General features: G+C 41.4%; 1 protein-coding gene across 6 annotated transcripts in view; it reads right to left on the reverse strand.

Annotated features, from left to right (window-relative positions):
- The window catches only part of ZNF618 (zinc finger protein 618), a 173444-nt gene extending 156003 nt beyond the window's left edge, over positions 1 to 17441 (reverse strand). For 5 of the 6 annotated variants that reach the window (XM_017530299.2, XM_017530298.2, XM_017530297.2 and 2 more), the window contains exon 1: positions 17298 to 17397. In XM_017530299.2, the coding sequence (XP_017385788.1) occupies positions 17298 to 17330 (33 nt within the window). In that variant the 5' untranslated portion in view covers positions 17331 to 17397. Of the gene's footprint in view, positions 1 to 17297 lie in introns of all 6 variants that reach the window. The other variant, XM_017530296.2, reaches the window with a different exon arrangement.
- Between the last annotated feature and the right edge of the window lie 10 nt (positions 17442 to 17451).

Here is a 17451-nt window from a genome sequence, read left to right on the forward strand (position 1 = left end):
ATTTAGGTAGATCTTTTTATTTTCTGATTTCTCTATATCACTAGATTGTTTAAAAATTAACTTACAGAGCCAACTCTGTAAAAGTTTCTTTAGAAAAAATAAAAAATAAAAATAATAAAACAAATATTAGCATGCACCTAACTGCAGCCAGGGAAACATTGCAGAAAAGCCATGACTGTCACATTCTATCTGATTCAATAAGATAACTTACATGGTCCCTAAGGAAAGATACCAGCACATCCGTAGCATGTTTTGAAAGGAACTCCATAGGCTTTGGGGTTGGACTTACTCAGGCCAGCCTCTGCTCTGCTGCTTCCCACAGCAAGTTTCTTAACCTCACTCAATCTGTGCCAGTCTCGCTAACAAGGAGAGTCTGCCCAGTGAAGGAGTCCACCAGAAAGCTGCCTAACTTAGTCAGCACAGCAGGCAGTGCAGTAATTTACATGCTGTTTCCTAAGTCTGCTCTTAAAACATGATTCTAATGTTAACGTTTACTTTAAAGTGATCAAATTAAAACAGTGTGATACCTGTACACCAAGAGAACATGACAGAAAGTCCAGAAACAGACCTAAGTATATGGAAATGTAATGTAAGGTAAAGACAGAATTTCAAATCAGGCAGGAAAAGATGGATCATTCAATTACTGGTGGTATAGCAAGGGGCTCATCATTTGGGAAAAAATAAAGCCTGATCCCTATGTCCTTCCTTTACGCCAAATATATTCCAAATAGATAAACTATTGAAGTATAACAAAACCTATATAAAAAATACAAGAAATTGATAATTTCTGTAAATGCTTTTCTCCTTGTTTCCAGTTATTTCATATTATTCATAAACCCAATTCTACTGTGACCACTTATGCACATATCACATGGTATAAAGACATAAATGTTTGTGTGTATGTTCCTACAAGATAAACTGCTGATGTGTTAGGTTATGGAAGTGTTTGACTTTTTTCTTTACCGTCTTAACCATTTGATATGTAAAATTCAACAGTGTTAAGTATACAGGCAGCCTATCTGTCTTCATGGGTTCTGCATCCACGGATTCAACCAACCTTGGATTAAAAATATTCAGAAAAAAAAAATGAACAGCTGCATCTGTAGAGAACACGTACAGACTTTTTCCTTGTCATATTCCCTAAAAATAGACTATGTACACAGCATTTACATTGTATTAGGTACTACACATAATCTAGAGATGATCTGAAATATAGAGGAGGATGTTCATAGGTTCTATGCAAATACACCATTTTATGTCACGGACTTGAGCATCCATGGATTTTTATATTGGGGGGTGGGTCCTGGAACCAATCCCCCTCGGATACTAAGGGACAACCATGTTCACATTGTTGTGCAACAGATCTCTACAATGTTTTCATTTTACAAAACTGAAACTATCACCCATTTAACAACTGCCCATTGTCCCTGCACCAGCTGCTGGCAACTACCATTTCACTTTCTGCTTCTGTGTTTGACTTCGATTTCTCTTATAAGTGGAATCAAACAATATGTGTCTTTTTGTGATCGCCTTATTTCACCAAGCAGAATGTCCTCAAGTTTCATCCATGTTGTAAAATGAGAGGATTTCCTCCGTTTTTAAGGCTGAATGATATTCTTCCATATATTGTTGATTTGTTAGGTTATGTAAATGTTTAACTTTTTCTCTTACCATCTTAACCATTTTTAAATGTGCAATCCAGTAATGTTAATAATAGAATATTATTCAGCCTTAAAAACAAAGGTTGAATGTATCATATTTTGTTTATTCATCTGTAGATGGGCATTTCGGTTGCTTCCACCTTTGGGTATTGCAAATAATGCTGCAATAAACATGGGTGGAAAAACATCTCGAGAACTTGTTTTGAATTTTTAGATATACACCCAGCAATGGGATTGCTGGATCATATGGTAATTCTGTGTTTAATATTCTGGGGAAACATCCTGCTGTTTTCCATAGCAGCTGCACCAACAGCACACAAGGGTTCCAATTTCTCCACATCTTCACCAAAATATTTTTTTTAATAATGGCCACATTAATGGGTATTAGGTGATATCTCATTGTGTTTTTGAACTGATGAATGATGTTGGGAATCTCTTCATATGCTTATTGGCCATCAGTATATTTCTTTGGAGAAATATCTACTCAACTTCTTTGCCCATTTTTAAATGGAGTTATTTGGTTTTCGTTGTTGATTTATAGGATTTTATATATATATATATATATATATATATATTCTGGAAGTTAACACTTTGCCAAATACATATGATTTGCAAATGTTTTCTGCCATTCTGTAGGTTGTCTTTTCCCTACAAATTCTTAATGCAAGGAAGTCTTTTTAAATGTGACACACACATATACACACACACAAAGACAGAATCCAAAACACAAAAACATAAATATTTTTCAAAAGTAAATACTGCATTTAACCACCGCTTCCACTAACATTAACTAAATTTTTAAAAAGGTCTAGAAGAAAATTGGAACCTAAATAACAAAGTCAATCTCTAAAATCCAAAGAGCTTATCTTTAAAAATGTTTTTAAAAAAGATAAACACCCCAAGAGAAAAATGGGCAAAAAGGTTGAACAGGCAATTCACAAAAGAAATGCAAATAGTTAATAAAAATACACCAACAGATATTCAACCTTATTAGTTTGCTTATCAGGCCATCAAAGATTTAAAATATGAGCACAAGGTGATGGCCAGAATGTGTAAAATGGGCACTCACAATATCGTAATAGAAATGTAAACTGATACCACCTTGCTGGGAGACATTTGGCAAGTTCTGTCTACATGTAGAACATAAACCCACCATGGCCCTGCAGTCAGCTTTCCAAACAGTGATGTTAAGGAGATGATCGCACAAGTGAGAAGCTGTATGAAAAAGATGTTTCTCACAGAGTAGATTATAACAATGACAAATTAGAAATAACCAAAATCCAATCATGCACTGAATTTTGGGCCATACATACAGTAGAAATGCAATGTAGTCAGTAAATCAATAATGAAGATCTACCTACATTTGCTGATGATGAACAACATAAGTTTAAAAAGAAAAAAAGACAGTAGGCCTCAGAACAGCATGGGATATAATCCCATTTGTGTAAAATCATATGTACTTAAACATGTAGAGATGACTTGAATAATGCTCATCAAAATGGGAACAGTGGTTATCTCACCATTTCAGGTGATTTTTTAAAAAGAATAATCTTCATATTTTTCTGTACTGCTTGAATGTTTTTGTAATGAACATGTTATTTTTATAGTCAGGGAAGGAAAAACTATTTTCACTTGGGAAAAAAAATAGAAGTGGAGAACTAACTCTTGGTAGACATTTCACACTCAGAAACCAAAATACAGCCCGTATCCTATGCAGAGACAGTGTAGTCAGGAAGTCCTGAGTTCAAGTCCTGGCCCTGACAATAGTTAGCTGAATGACCTTGGCCAAGTTATTTAGCTTCTTTGTGTCTTGGTTTCTTCCCTGTAAAATAAAGATGATAATTCTGTCATGGAGTTGTTTTGAGGATAAAAGGACTAACATTGACTATGTTCTCAACAAACATTAGTCTCATTCTCCCTTTGAGCTCATTACTGAAAACACATAGCTATGCCTGGGACATAGGGCCTCAAAATGTGTTAGGTGATTGAATGAGTAGACAGATTAACGTTCACATAGAAGGACAGATGTCTGAAGGGTGGAAAGATGGAATGGGTGAGTGGGTAGAGAGAGAGATGTGTGGATAGCCAGACAAATTGATGGTATGGTGGCCCGTGTTTTCCAAAGGTGGCCACATCAAGATATATCCCATCCTACATGCTCAATGTGATGTTAACATGCCTCCATAAACAGATGAGTTGATGTTCCACCCTTTGAATGGCGCACACCTTTGTAACTGCCTCAGTCAATACAGTGTGGTGAAGTGATGCTGCATGACTTTGGAGGCTAAGTCATAACAGGTGAGGCTGCAGTTGCTTAGTGCTATCTATCTTGATACATGCATCTTGCAGTCTCAAGATGCCACTTAAGAAGTCTGGACACGTATGAAGTCTCTATGCTGGAGAGACCACACATATGGAAAGGGAGGGAGAGAGATAGACAGAAAAAAAAAAAAAGAGATGTGGCTGGGAGGCAGGCCTAAGGAGCACAGCTGTTCAAGTCTTCAGAATCCAGGCACCAAATATGAGCATGGAGAACCCTTTGAGACAACTCTGCCCCAGACACCATATGACCACAACCAGAGAAAGACTCTGGGCCAGAAGTGACCAGCTGAGCCACTGCCAAATTCCTAGGCCACAGAAACCATGAGAGACAATAAATGATCGTTGTTGTGTTAAACCACTAAGTTTTTGGGGTGACTTGTTGCACAGCAATAAGTATCTAACACAGACAGTGAGGTGAGTGTTTGTGGGTGGGAAGATGAATGGCGCTGACTGGAGGATTGCTACATGTGGAACCCTGGCAATCAGCACCGTCTTGCACTTGAAATCTGACCTTACCTTGTACATCTCTCTTGTCTGTTTCAATAGCCTCCTGCTTACCTGGCTATTTCAAGCCTCTCTCACCTTGGCTGTTTATACTTCCAGTTGCCCTCCAAGCTCAGATTCTCTGATTAACTGCCCTCCTGCCCAAACTAAAAGCACATGCTTTCTGAGACAACCTAGTCCAAGCCCTTATTGTATGGTAGGGAAAATTGAGGTCCAAAGAGGGTAAAGAATGTACCCAAGACTGGAGACCATGGTTCTTGTCCTGCAGCCCAGGGCTATGTCTCCTCCAGCAGCCTGTGGACTCCAAATATTCCTGACTCCACCTCTCACTGCCTGTTCCCGTCCCATCAGGGCAGCAAGCGACGCTGCAGGCCCTGGCTGGGACATGCCAGAGCTCTTGGCTCCAAGCATACCTTACATCTGTCTGGGCATAAATTTGCATTCTGAATCTGGGAGGCCCCGATTCCAAGTATGTCAAATGTAATTAATTACAGCAAACCTTCTGCAACTGTTTTCAAACGTGGTATTAAAGGCTTTGTGAGCATGGAACACACAACCCGCTGGTCCGCTGAGGCACATGGGGAGCTGGGGAATGAAAGCCAGGGAGTCTCAGACCCAGGCCCCACAGAATGGGGAGAGCAGCTTCCCCAGACGCCATGGCTCCGAACAACCCACCGCAGACAAATGGGTAGCCGTGTCTAAAGTCCCAGCCCAACCACCAACTCCATATCCTGAACCAGTAGCTGTACCTTCCTCAGCTGTACAATGGGAATGGTAAGATACTACACCTCAAAGGGCTCTTGTGAGCTTAGAATACGGTGACCACCTAAATTTGAATCCAACTGCCGCTCACCAGCTGTGTAGCCTTGGGCAATTCCTTTCACCTCTGAATTTACACTCTCTCATATTAAAAAAAAAAAAAATCCCTACTTTACAAGGTGACTGTTTTAAATGAGATAATAGATATTAAATGCTTAGTCCAAGGCCTGTCATATAACATGCACTCCGCAAATGTGCAATGATTATATTTCAAGGCAGATAAAATTCCACTGTGCAAAAATAATGTGAGATAAATAAGAATGCTAAACTTCAGTCCTTGAAAAGTTCCTAATTAAAAGAAATAAAATTTTCTAAGGTTGAATTTCCAACACATGGCTCAAACTCCTTGCAAAACATGAAGAGCAGGAGTACTGAGCTGGAAAAATAGAGACTGTTGCTCCTGACTTGGGCCACTCACCCACCTCCAGGTCTCTGATCCAGGCTGGAAGTCAAAGGAGATGACCTCCCACCCTGCCAGCTCTGCCCAGTATAAAAGGATGCCCTCGATCTTCTAGCAGCCTTCCTTCCCAAATCACTACAGGAAACAGACATGACTTAGCAAAAGAATGGCTTCCAGTCCCCACAGGACCCAAAATGTGACCTGTTTCTCTATACAAAGTAACTCAGAACTGCACCCTGATCCAAAAAGACCCCAGTTCAAACTCAAAAACGAAACAGACTTTGGAATTTTTTGGTAGGCAAAGAAACTGTTGGGTTATCTTTTAGATTTATTTTTGCTCATCTTGTTGGATTTGCTTTCTTTCAAAGTGTTCAACTAGCATCTAGGGGTGGGAAAAGCAAAGTGGGAAACAATATAATTTTTTCCCTGAATTTCTAATCTCTATCTGTCTTAGAAATTCCCATTACCTCCTCCATTTTGACCACCTACTTATACTAACGCCTACACCACTACATCATCATCCATGCCAGCCTCTGAGTCCTGCAGTCTGTCCAGGTATCTGATAATGATGTTGTGTGACCCTGAGCAAGCCACTTGCCCCCTCTGGGGTTCCACTTCCTTTACTATAAAAGGAGCAGGTTGGCTTAGATCAGCACTGTCCAATAGAAATATAATACCAGCCACAGAGCAAATTTCAAATTTCCTAGTAGCCACATTGTTTTTAAAAGAAAAAAAAAGTAGAAAATAAAAAGAAACCAGTGAAATTAGCATTAATAATATATCTTATTTAATCTAATATTTAAAATATCATTTTGACCTGTAGTTAGTATTTTAAAATTACTCCTGATATCTTTTATGGTCTTTTTTTTTTTTCTATTAAGTCTTTGAAATCTTGTATGAATTGACTAGCCACATTTCAACTACTTATAGCTATGTGCAGCTAGTGGATACCAACACATACTGGATGGCACAGGCTTGGATGCTATCTGCGACCCTTATAGCTCTAGACTCCTCTGATAAAAGCCAGCCTCACAACAAATTCCAACTAAGGCTAGTAGCACCCCAAGGAAGTATCTCTTCCCTGAAGCCTCATTTCAGACTAGTTTCAGTTTTATTTCAGATCAGTTTCACTTTCTGCTTTTCTAGCATACATTATAAGAAACACCCACATAAATACAATTAAATTTTTATAGTTATTTTTCCCAGTTGATGAAATTAAGAAAAAAAAAATTCCCCAACATCCAAAAATGTCTTCGTCTATTCTTTTTGGGTATTCTAAGCTGCCCAACTACATCTTCTCGGCTTGCAAAAACTCTTGAGTCCAAAATAAAACAAAACACAAATTCTCTGCCATCTTTCACCTGACAAAAATTCCCACCCTTAGTTCCCCAGTTTTCCATAAAAATGTTGGGACAGGCAGGAATTTGTATGGCACACGCTCAAAGCTGAGAGGTAAGAATGGCTGGCTCCTCAGATATGCTGTCTTGGACAGTAATACATCCAGTAAGCAAGCCAAAAGAGCTTCTGACTTTGAGTGCTACCAGCAAATTGCAAGCCAGGGGCTTGCCAAGAGATATTCAGGCCTCCTCTGCTTTGCAGGAGCCATTTCCACCCCTGGGGGAGATAGCAGGTTTCATTCTTCCCTGGGTCCTCACCCAGGAACAGGGCTAACCTCTGGTAATCAAAAGATCGGCCCCTGACACAGGGCTCACTTCACTAGAAAGCAATGATTTTCCCTGTGTTTTCCATAGCAGAATGGGGAGACAAGCATCACCTGACTCCATTTATTCTCTTTAGCTTATATATAAAGCCTCATTCTGCTTTGTCAGCCAAAATATTTATATCATTTTTTTGTCGACTCAATACCATCCTCACCTCAGCCTCCCTCCTTTCCTTTTTTTTTTTTTTTTTTTTTTTTTTTTTTTTCTTTTTTTTTTTTTTTTTTTTTTTTTTTTTTTTTTTTTTTTTTTTTGAGACAGAGTTTGCTCTTGTTACCCAGGCTGGAGTGCAATGGCGTGATCTCGGCTCACCACAACCTCCGCCTCGTGGGTTCAGGCAATTCTCCTGCCTCAGCCTCCTGAGTAGCTGGGATTACAGGCACGCGCCACCATGCCCAGCTGATTTTTTGTAGTTTTAGTAGAGACGGGGTTTCACCATGTTGACCAGTATGGTCTCGATCTCTTGACCTCGTGATCCACCCGCCTCGGCCTCCCAAAGTGCTGGGATTACAGGCGTGAGCCACCGCGCCCGGCCCCTCCTTTCCTTTTTAAGAAAAGAAAGCAGTTGTCACCAACATGTTTCTCCAGTTCTTTGCTGTTCATGAAGCACTTTCTAGTCCATTAATTCATATAATGCTTGCAAGAAGCTTGGAGGGGTTTAAGGATGGCCTGTCCTCCCACTTAACAGGCGAGCAAATAGAGGCTGTGTCAGGGTCCCAGACCTCAGGGTCTTCCAGGGCGAGGCAGGCCACATACATGATTGAAACAGGATGAGGCTGGGGAAGGACACAAACAGGAAAGAATCTGTGAAAGGCCCACAAATTCCAAACTTTTTGAACCCTAGGCTGGCAAAAAGATAAAATAACATACAAGATAAGAGATCCACTCGTCTTGTGGGCCTTAGTCGGTGGCTCGATTTACGAAACTTACCCAGCACAGCATTAATAATTGGTATGTGTTATAAAAAGTAATGTATATTTAAAAAGTAACACGTATGTCAGAGTTTACAAGGCATTTTCAAACACGTCATCTAATGTCATTCCTGTGAAGAATCATTACCAGCCCATCTCTCAGATGCAGAAATTAAGATACAGAAGGACTAAGAAACTTGTTTGCTGACTTACAAGTGTGTAAGCAGCAAACCTGTTCCAAACCCAGGTCATCATCCAGGAACCCCAGGGCCTGCCTTGCCTCGCTGCCACATCACTTACACTGCTGAGAGACACCATCCAATCCAGCCGCCCAGCCACAGGCGTCTCCCCTTTGAAACCTGATCACTCCAGGATCAGGCAGAGAAGCAGGTCATCCAGCCCTGCTTTGATGGCAACCCCAAGGGTATCTAATTATAACAAGGCAGGGAGGAGTCAGGATTCTCTCGCTATTTCTCAAGACCAAATTAATTTTAATTCCTTCTGATACAGTGTATAAGCACAGGGCAGAAAAAGCACTGGTTGAGGAATTAAGAAATCTGAGGCTGTTAGTCCCTCTTCTCCATGTTCACTGAGGTCCTAGGCCAAGTCACTCCACCTTCTTCCCAAGGCCTCAGTTTCTCTCTCTCTCTCTCTCTCTCTCTCTCTGTGTGTGTGTGTCTGTGTGTGTGTGTGTGTGTGTGTGTGTCAGGAAGGATAAACTGGCTTCCTGTCCCAAGCTAAGCCCAACTGATGGGTGGCATTAATATAATACTAGTGACTCTGAGGCCACTAGACAGACTCAACAGAAAGGACTGCCATGATCAATTAGTGATGTCTGCCACAGGCTGGAGGATGAGGAATGGCAGCATGTATGTTACTTATTCACCATCTAGATGATGCACAAATAACACGCCGCAAGTGAAAAGAACTTTGCCCTTTACAAAACTTTTTCTTACAACCCTCATGACTTTTACAAGAACCCTGTGCATCATCATCAATATATCATCATCTCACCTTTACAGATAAGGAAAATAAGGTGCAGGGAAATAAAGCACTTTGGCAAACACCACAAAATGGTTAACTGGTAGGGCAGAGAGGGGAGCCATGCCTTGGCTCTCCAACTACGCTCTGCTCGTTCTAGCCTTGGAAATGTCAGACTGGTGTACCGCTGTTGTCAGGCCAGCTCGTGCATGTGGCTGTGCAGAAGAGACCTCCCATTTATAGGGCTTTGCCTCCCTCCCACGGGCTATTTGCCCCTTTTAGAGGAGAGGCCACAGAAAAATTATAAAACCTCCACAAAGACATGGCAGGGAAGTAGTGCTAAGTCAGAGTTCCAGATGTTTCTTCCCAAGGTGAAGTCCTGCCTTCACTGGACAGGGTGAGGGGGCCAGCCCAGAGAAAAGTGAGGTAAACAGAGCATGGGGCCCCCATCGTCCTCCCCTAGGACAACAACACTCAATCCAAAATGCTTTCAACTGATAGATGCACCTTCGATTTTGTAACAGCTTTTTGAGAAGAAAAAACAAGAGGGAAAAAAAGTTCACTAGAAGACCAAATCTATTGTAAGACACATCCTCATTTCAGAAATATGGAAATGTTGGCAACAGATGGTCTACCTTAACTTCGGATAGACGGTCTACCTTAACTTAGGATTCTATGCTCGCTTGCTGAAATTGGCCATAAAATGTCAAAAATGACAGTGTTTTATAAAATGTGCTAAAAAAAAAAAAAACTAAGCAAAGAGACAGAGGATTCTGTTTTCTCCCATAAATTTTCCTTGAATCTTTGACATCTGCAAACCAAAATTCAACCAAAGATGAGGTCTAGCTGAGCGTCACTTCACACATTTAGCTCCTTCAAGTTGAAGGGGCCCATGTGCCCAGATATTCTGCAAACTGGCCCTGGTGTTCAGTTCCAGGACCTCTGTCTAAGAAGACCAGGCACAAATACAGGGCACTATACCTGCAAATCCGGCATCTGGTGCCCCCAACCACTTTAAAGAAACACTTTATACAAAAGGAGTAAGGATGGCAGGGGTGAAAGTCATCAGATGAACTTTTTAAAAAATCCCCAAGACACGTAAAAAAGCATTTCCCAATCTAAGGACCCCGCTGCAGTACTTATTCCAAGGGAGCCATGGCTTCAGAGCCAGCTATAAGAAAATGTGCTTCGGGCTCCCTAATCAAACACTGGCTTTGACCAAATGGCCAAACCCAAACTGGTCATCCACTCTTCACTAGACCCAAAGCTCACTGATGGGAGCTATTTCTAAAAATCAAATGAAGTCATCAAATATTTATGGAGCTGCTGCTCTGTGCCAGACCCTAAAATGAATAACCAGTGATCTCTACCCTCGAGGAAGTTACAAGTTAGCCGGAGAAGCAGTAATACAAACAACCACCTCTGACCTGTGGGTCCACAGTGTTTGGGAGGTACCATGGGGGCAGAGAGAGGGGAACTGCCTGGGGTAATTTGTTGGGGGCTCTACAGAAGTGCAGCTGGTCTCGAGGTGGTGTCTCGTTTCTCATGAAGCAGATATGAATGAGGGAAAGGGCACCAGAGGCATGCAGCTCAGCATGAGCAGAAGCTCAAAGACGCACAGGTTCACCTGTGACTGAGACGTATCCCTTTTAAAGCCTTGCCACAGGCTCAGAAACAAATCCAGAAACATTCCAAGGAGCTAGAGCAGCCCTGAATGAAAGCATCCAGAACACTTTCACAAGAAAGTCTCATGGCAGTCTGTTTCAAAGCACCAGCCAAGAGTGTACATTTTTACTCGTTGCCTCACTTTGCCTGCTGAAGATGAGCCACCAAGCTTCCAGAACTACCCCAAGTGTTGTCAGTGGGACTCAATCTCCCCAAATGGAGAACCCCTGCCGCTGGGTCGAATCAACTCACATGCGCTGAGCACTTTCTCAGGCCCTCAGACCAGCTGAGAGTCTCCACATGTGACCCCTTCACTTAATCCTAAAACGCCCCTGCAAGGCTAGGATCATTAACCCCCTTTTCCCAGATGTAGAAGCTGTGGTTCCAAAACCAGAGTGACTTTCCTGAAGTCACACAAAGCTAACCACACCATGAGGCTGAATTTTAAACTCTGGTCTGGCTGACCTCAAACCCAGCTTACCATTTTGCCAGTTGGGGTGGATTCGGAAAATGTCTTTGCATCTGACCTAAGGCCTGGCCTGGGGAGCTTCCTGCTGATGCCAGGTTTTCAGCTCAGAAATGGATTTCACTGCCAGGCCATCTTTTACTTCTGATCTCCTACCTCTCCTCAGCCCCCAGCCCTGCTCCTGGCCACCTGCTGCTTTTCTGCATCTTCATGCTTCTCTCTGGCAACATTTTATTTAAAATGCACTTCCAACAACTGCCTCCTGGACCTGCACTCCTTGACTTCAACAGCACACAGGCTCCAACACATCATCCTGGAGTTCCTAGCCATCATTTGTCATTTTTAACTACAGCACTGTGGCCTAACCCTGGCAGAAGACTACTATGGGACAAATAAAAGGGAAACATGGGCCACTCTACCCTGGAGAGCTATATGGATGGAACTCATTGTCATGTCACTATAGGCTGAAATGCCTCAGAGCAGGTGAGACTCAGATAGGAAGTCCCACCAACGAAACCCAGAGGTCTCAACGATGTCACTACCCTTCTGGGGCCAGCCAGTGATGACAACAAGATGGAACACTGGTCCAATCCTGTGCTGTCCAGTATGATAGCCACTAGCTACATGTGGCTACCAAACAGGTGACATGTGGCTGGTTAGAATTGAGATGTACTACAGGACTAAAATACATTAGATTTCAAAGACTTACTACCCCCCCCCCAAAAGAATGTAACTTTTCACTTTAATAATTTTCATACGGATGGCTTGGTGAAAGGATAGCATTGTGGATATACTGAGTTAAATATGTTAAAATCAGTGTCACCTGTTTCTTTTACTTTCTTTAATACACTACTAGAAAATTAAAAATTACATATGTGGCTCGCATTGGGGACTTGAATTATATTTCTATTAGATAGCGCTGGCCTGACGTATTTAAAAGATGAGGAGACTAAGACAGAAATTCTGGGATTTTTAAGGAAGCGCATACACACAAAAATACAGACTGTGTTTTTAAGTCTGATTAAATTAAATATAGCACAAACACAAACTCTCTAACTCCAGAAAAATTTCTCCAGCAATTTAAACTAAAAGTAGGGAAGAAAAGACAAGGACTCCACACACTTTAGATCTCCTCTCCAGCAAGAAGACGTTGCAAAGATGTTGCCCTCAACCTTGCATCTGCCCTTCCATGCTATCCAAGGTCAACAAGCTGGGGTATGTTCCTGGGCTGCCCATGCGGCTGAGCCTTCTTCATAGGTGGCCCTTGAAGTGGGCTCAACCAGGGCTGAAAATATGTGGCACAGGTCACCTAACCCACAGGGTTCACCTAAAAGTTAGCTGAGATAATAAACGAGAAAATAAAGTGCAGTATACCTGCAGCATATCATGGCAGCTCATCTAGTCCAGTACCTTTCAAACTCTTTCAACCGTGACCCACAGGAGGAAATATATTTCACATCACACACAGACATCCACAAATACAAACAACAGTTTCAGAAGAGGATACTTACCTGTATCCTGTGCTATGCCTCTGCTATTTTTCTTCCCCTGTATTCTAGTCTATTCTTGTTTTTAAAAAATTCTGATTGTGATTCACTAAACTGATTTCACAACCCACTAATGGCCCATGATTCAAGGTCCAGCCCAGGAATTACGGTAATTAAGAGGTGCACTCTCCACTCTGATTTGCACTGCTGTTTGGCCACTGTGGCCCTCTCTCCAGCATATAGGAGTTGGGATATGGCCTCAGAATCCTTCTAAACACAGTGATCCAGGCAGCCATAACCAATTCCTTGGAGTTACATTCAGAGATGAAACCTATTTATTGTTGTCCTTGATCTGATCCAAAGTGTTCATTTTATAAATGCAAAAATTGAGGCTTTGAAGGAAAAAGTGATTTGCCCAAGATCATACAGCGAGACCTTGGGTCGGGGGGCCTAGGGCTTCTGAAAAAAGAAGTCACTTCATTTTACATCACCAGAAAGAAGGCACAACTAACACAAAACATCACAAGAACATGGAAAAAATTCAAAATTCCTCATGACCATGAAAAGTCAGCTTATATACATCCAATGAAATATGGCAAGGAAGTTCTTATCACCCACCAAGGAGAAGACGTAAGGATTCTGAGGTCAGAGGAAGCAGCATGCCAAGAGCTGAGTCAAAAGTGAGAAAAATATTGTATCTGACACTGGAGGAGTTTTAAAACTCAATTTCTCAAGTGAAACAAGCCACTGGCTGTTTATTTTCTAGGACGAGGGAGAGGTCAGCCTTACACTGACCAGCCATCTTTGTTGCTTTCCTTCTGCAAAAGCAAGAACCCTTGTTCAAGTTCACCTCTGTGCGGGGCTGAAAGTATAAGTAAACCTCTTTTCCTAGCTTGGTCCAAAGTCAAGCTATAAAGCAGGCCCTTGAAATTTCAAACCTGATTAGAAAAAAATTTTTTTAAAAAGCCTCCTTAGGCAGAAAAGCAAAACATTAGTAATAAGAGTCTGCACTGTGAAACTGGGTATAAATGATCTTTCACCAAAATAACTTAGCCCATCATCAAATTACCACCCCTCAAGTCCAATTTGCCAGATATTTTGCCCAATATTCTAAGAGAATGTGGTAACAGACAAAAGCTAATAAAAATCAGCTCATATATCCATTTCTGGTCACCCGTCCACCTAAAATAGGAGGTGAGAAAGCCAAGGCCAAGGTCAGAACTCAATCCAGAGATAGACACCAATAGAAACAAAAGAAAACTGGCCCCGCCCCCAATAGAACCATCATGCACCTCTACTTCCTTACAACAAACATGATTAGGATAACCGATTTTTAAAAAAGAAAAGAAATAAAAAAACAGGTTTACAAAACCAGAAATGATTTTCAACTTCTAACCACAGACAACAGAACAAAATTTCAGCAGAATGGAATGAAGGAATCTGAGTTGTGTGTCAGGAGATCCAGGCCACACAAAGGAACGTGCTGCAATATTTTTATTCCTTGCACCAGAAATAACCTGTTATCTACAACCCTGACTTTTTCTCAGATGCCCCTACCCACCCCCTCCACCCCTCCCCAGCCCTTCTCTCCTTCATCACTGCTAAACTCAGGCCTTCTGCCTCAGGAGGCCTCCAGAGCCCCTTGGAAATTATAAATTCCTTGACCGTCCTAGTCATCGGCCTAAATAATTCAACAGAAAAAAATTTTTTTAATTATGCTACTTAAAAAAAAAAAAAAAAGCTCATTCCAAATATGTCAGAATGTGACCAGTCAGCCCTGAAGGATTTTGTTACTAAAAAAATAAAATCTCCCAAATGCAATGGCGATGATGGGAAATGTCAAGCCTCTGCTATTGTCAAATATACTTCACAGAGATAATTAATATATTTGACTTATTCCACTTAAACATCCAAATTTCCACAAAACAGGGCTGGGAATCTATGGACTGGGGCCACCAGTTCTTCCAAGACCAGCTAGTGGCTGGCAAAAGCGGCAAAAGGTATCCTGTTCTTGCACCAGGTGACCCACCAACAGTTTCCAATCCAAGGTCCCCCCAAGATCCCGCCCTGCAAGTGCTAATAATATGCTCCTTTTGGACAGAAAAATTATAACTTTTGGGGGGGTAGGCTCAAAATCCCCAGCAAGTTCAATCAGATACTAATTGGTCACAAAACCCTTCATCTTTGGGTGGGTACTTAATTTTCATCTGTCAAATTTCAATTCAGTCAATATTTATTTGCCTTCTGAAATTTTTTGTTGTTCTTGTTTCACCTTCATTTGATTCATTTTAAGGCCAAAACCTCCACATGAAATATTGTTTGCACATATGCTTTCATATACCAAGGGCAAACCTTTGGGTTTGGCTTTTGTTTGTGTTTTGATTTTTTTTTCCTTTATATTTTTTGCTGCTAAAATCAGCTGAGTTGGTGTTTTACCACATTTCTTCAGCAAAGTAAGTGTTCTACCAAGGAACATAAGAATCAGAATTTTCATCTCCTTTCTGCCCATCCCTCTTTTATCTTTTTCTTGTTAAGTCAGTAAAATTTCTGCTTTTTTTTCTTTTTTTTTTTTTTTTATTTTTTTGGTCAAAAACCCCCCAAAATGATCAAGGCTAATGGATTTTCCCCCCTCTGAAAGTAACCAGGTTTTTGAAAAATAACAAATATTGATAAACTCCCAACCTCACATCACAATCAAAGAGGCCTGAAACCAATCTAAATTTTTTTAAGTAATAAATTTTTCAAATTGAAGAGTGAACAAGACAGAAAAGGAAAAATTTTCTTCCTTACGAAGGATTATTCAGTCCTTGTCTTCATCAATTGATTCAGTTGCATGTCATAAAAAATGAGCTTCTGTGAATCCACTGTTAGTTTTTTCATAATAATGTTAATTATGCATATCTTATTTTAATGGCGGTCTCTCCTACAAATCTGTGGGCTACTCAATTTGTATAATGTATGAATTTACATTTTTCCCCTGATTATTGCTCAAAAAAGGTTCCTGACATTTTCTGGATAAAACAACAACAAAAAAGAAATGCCTAGACCTTTCAGGAAACAAAATCAGAAAACAGTCTTAATTATTCCATCAAAACAAAACAAACAAAAAAAAACACACATACACAAAACCCAACAAATACAGAAAAAAGAAAGGATTTCACTGTAACTTTTCCAGTTTCTGTTTTCTTTAGAATCTTAAGATTTAAATGCAGTAAAATATAAATGCAAAATTAAAAAAAAAAAAAAAAACTACAATTTTTGGGTGTGTCCAAAGCCAACATTTTAGGGTCTATTTTCTCTTTTAAATCCTTCCTTCGTGGAAATAGAAAAAACTTTAAATATTGTCAAATAGAGAAATTAGTCTTTTTTTGCCCGCTGAGCTAAACAAGTTCCAAATTACAATGAAGTCCAATTTCTAATTGCTTCATAAAGCCAATTCTCAGTTTTCCCTAAACTCAACAATTTCCCTCTTTTCTTTATTCCAATTAGTTTTTTTCTCAAATCTAAATGAGATGAGTAGCCAAATTGACTTTGCTTTTAGGAGGTGTTTTGCTTTCTCCCCTCCAAGAACTGAATTCATTCAAATTCCAGCTTAATTTTCATTTACATATTATCTGGATTTGGCTTCAGAAATAAAAATTGTCTCCACGCTTCTGGAAAGATCAAAGTGAAAATTTTCACCCGAAAAAAGAAAAAAAAAGAATCTCTTACCCCTCCACTGCCTGATAGTGCAAACTTTTGAAAAAATAAGAAATAAAAAATATTTCTTTTCAATTTTAATTTCTTTTTTTATTTACAAAATAGTATCCTCTAGGTGGCGTCGTTTTAATGGGAAAAAACTACCGTTTGAAGAAAAATTAGAAAAAAAAAATTGAGAAAGGGAAATATGGCCTAAAAAAAAAAAACATTGTTGTAAAAATGGGGGGCCTGGGGGAAGAGACCTCCCGGGGGGTCATCGGGGACCCCAAGTGCAGAGAGGGTCGGGGAAAATTGCAAATTTGGGGGGGAGGGGGCAGAGCTGGAAGGGGTTGCATTTTTGCAAAATGTGAATTGTCCAAACTGAAATGGCTGCTCTGTTCTCTCGCCGCTTTGTTTTCTGGGCTCCGGTCCGAGCCCGGGGCCGGAGGGGGCGCTGGGTGGGGGCCCCAAAAGACCCCCTCGTCACCCCCACTCTCCTCACACCCCGCAGCGCCCGGGGGGGTGCTCTCCGGACCCCGACCCTCCCGTTAGCGCCCACAAAAAGCCCGCAAACGTGCCCAGGCACTTTGCATTTTGCAAATCTTGCAATGAAGTGGCGCAGCGCCCCGGGCCCCGGCCCCCCGGGGTCCCCCGCGCGGTGCTTGCCCCCGGCCCCCAGTCGTACCTGCGGAGCCGCCGCGCCGCCCGGCTGGTTCATGGGTCCGTGCGGGAGGAGGCGGCCCCGGCGCGTCCTGCTCCTCCCGGGCCGGGCTGCTGGTGCGCGCACAATGCCGCCGCCGCCGCCGCCACCGCTCCCTCCTCCGCCCGCCCCGCTCAGG

The sequence above is a fragment of the Cebus imitator genome, unplaced genomic scaffold, assembly GCF_001604975.1.
Source record: "Cebus imitator isolate Cc_AM_T3 unplaced genomic scaffold, Cebus_imitator-1.0 Scaffold64, whole genome shotgun sequence".
Lineage (NCBI taxonomy): Eukaryota > Metazoa > Chordata > Mammalia > Primates > Cebidae > Cebus > Cebus imitator.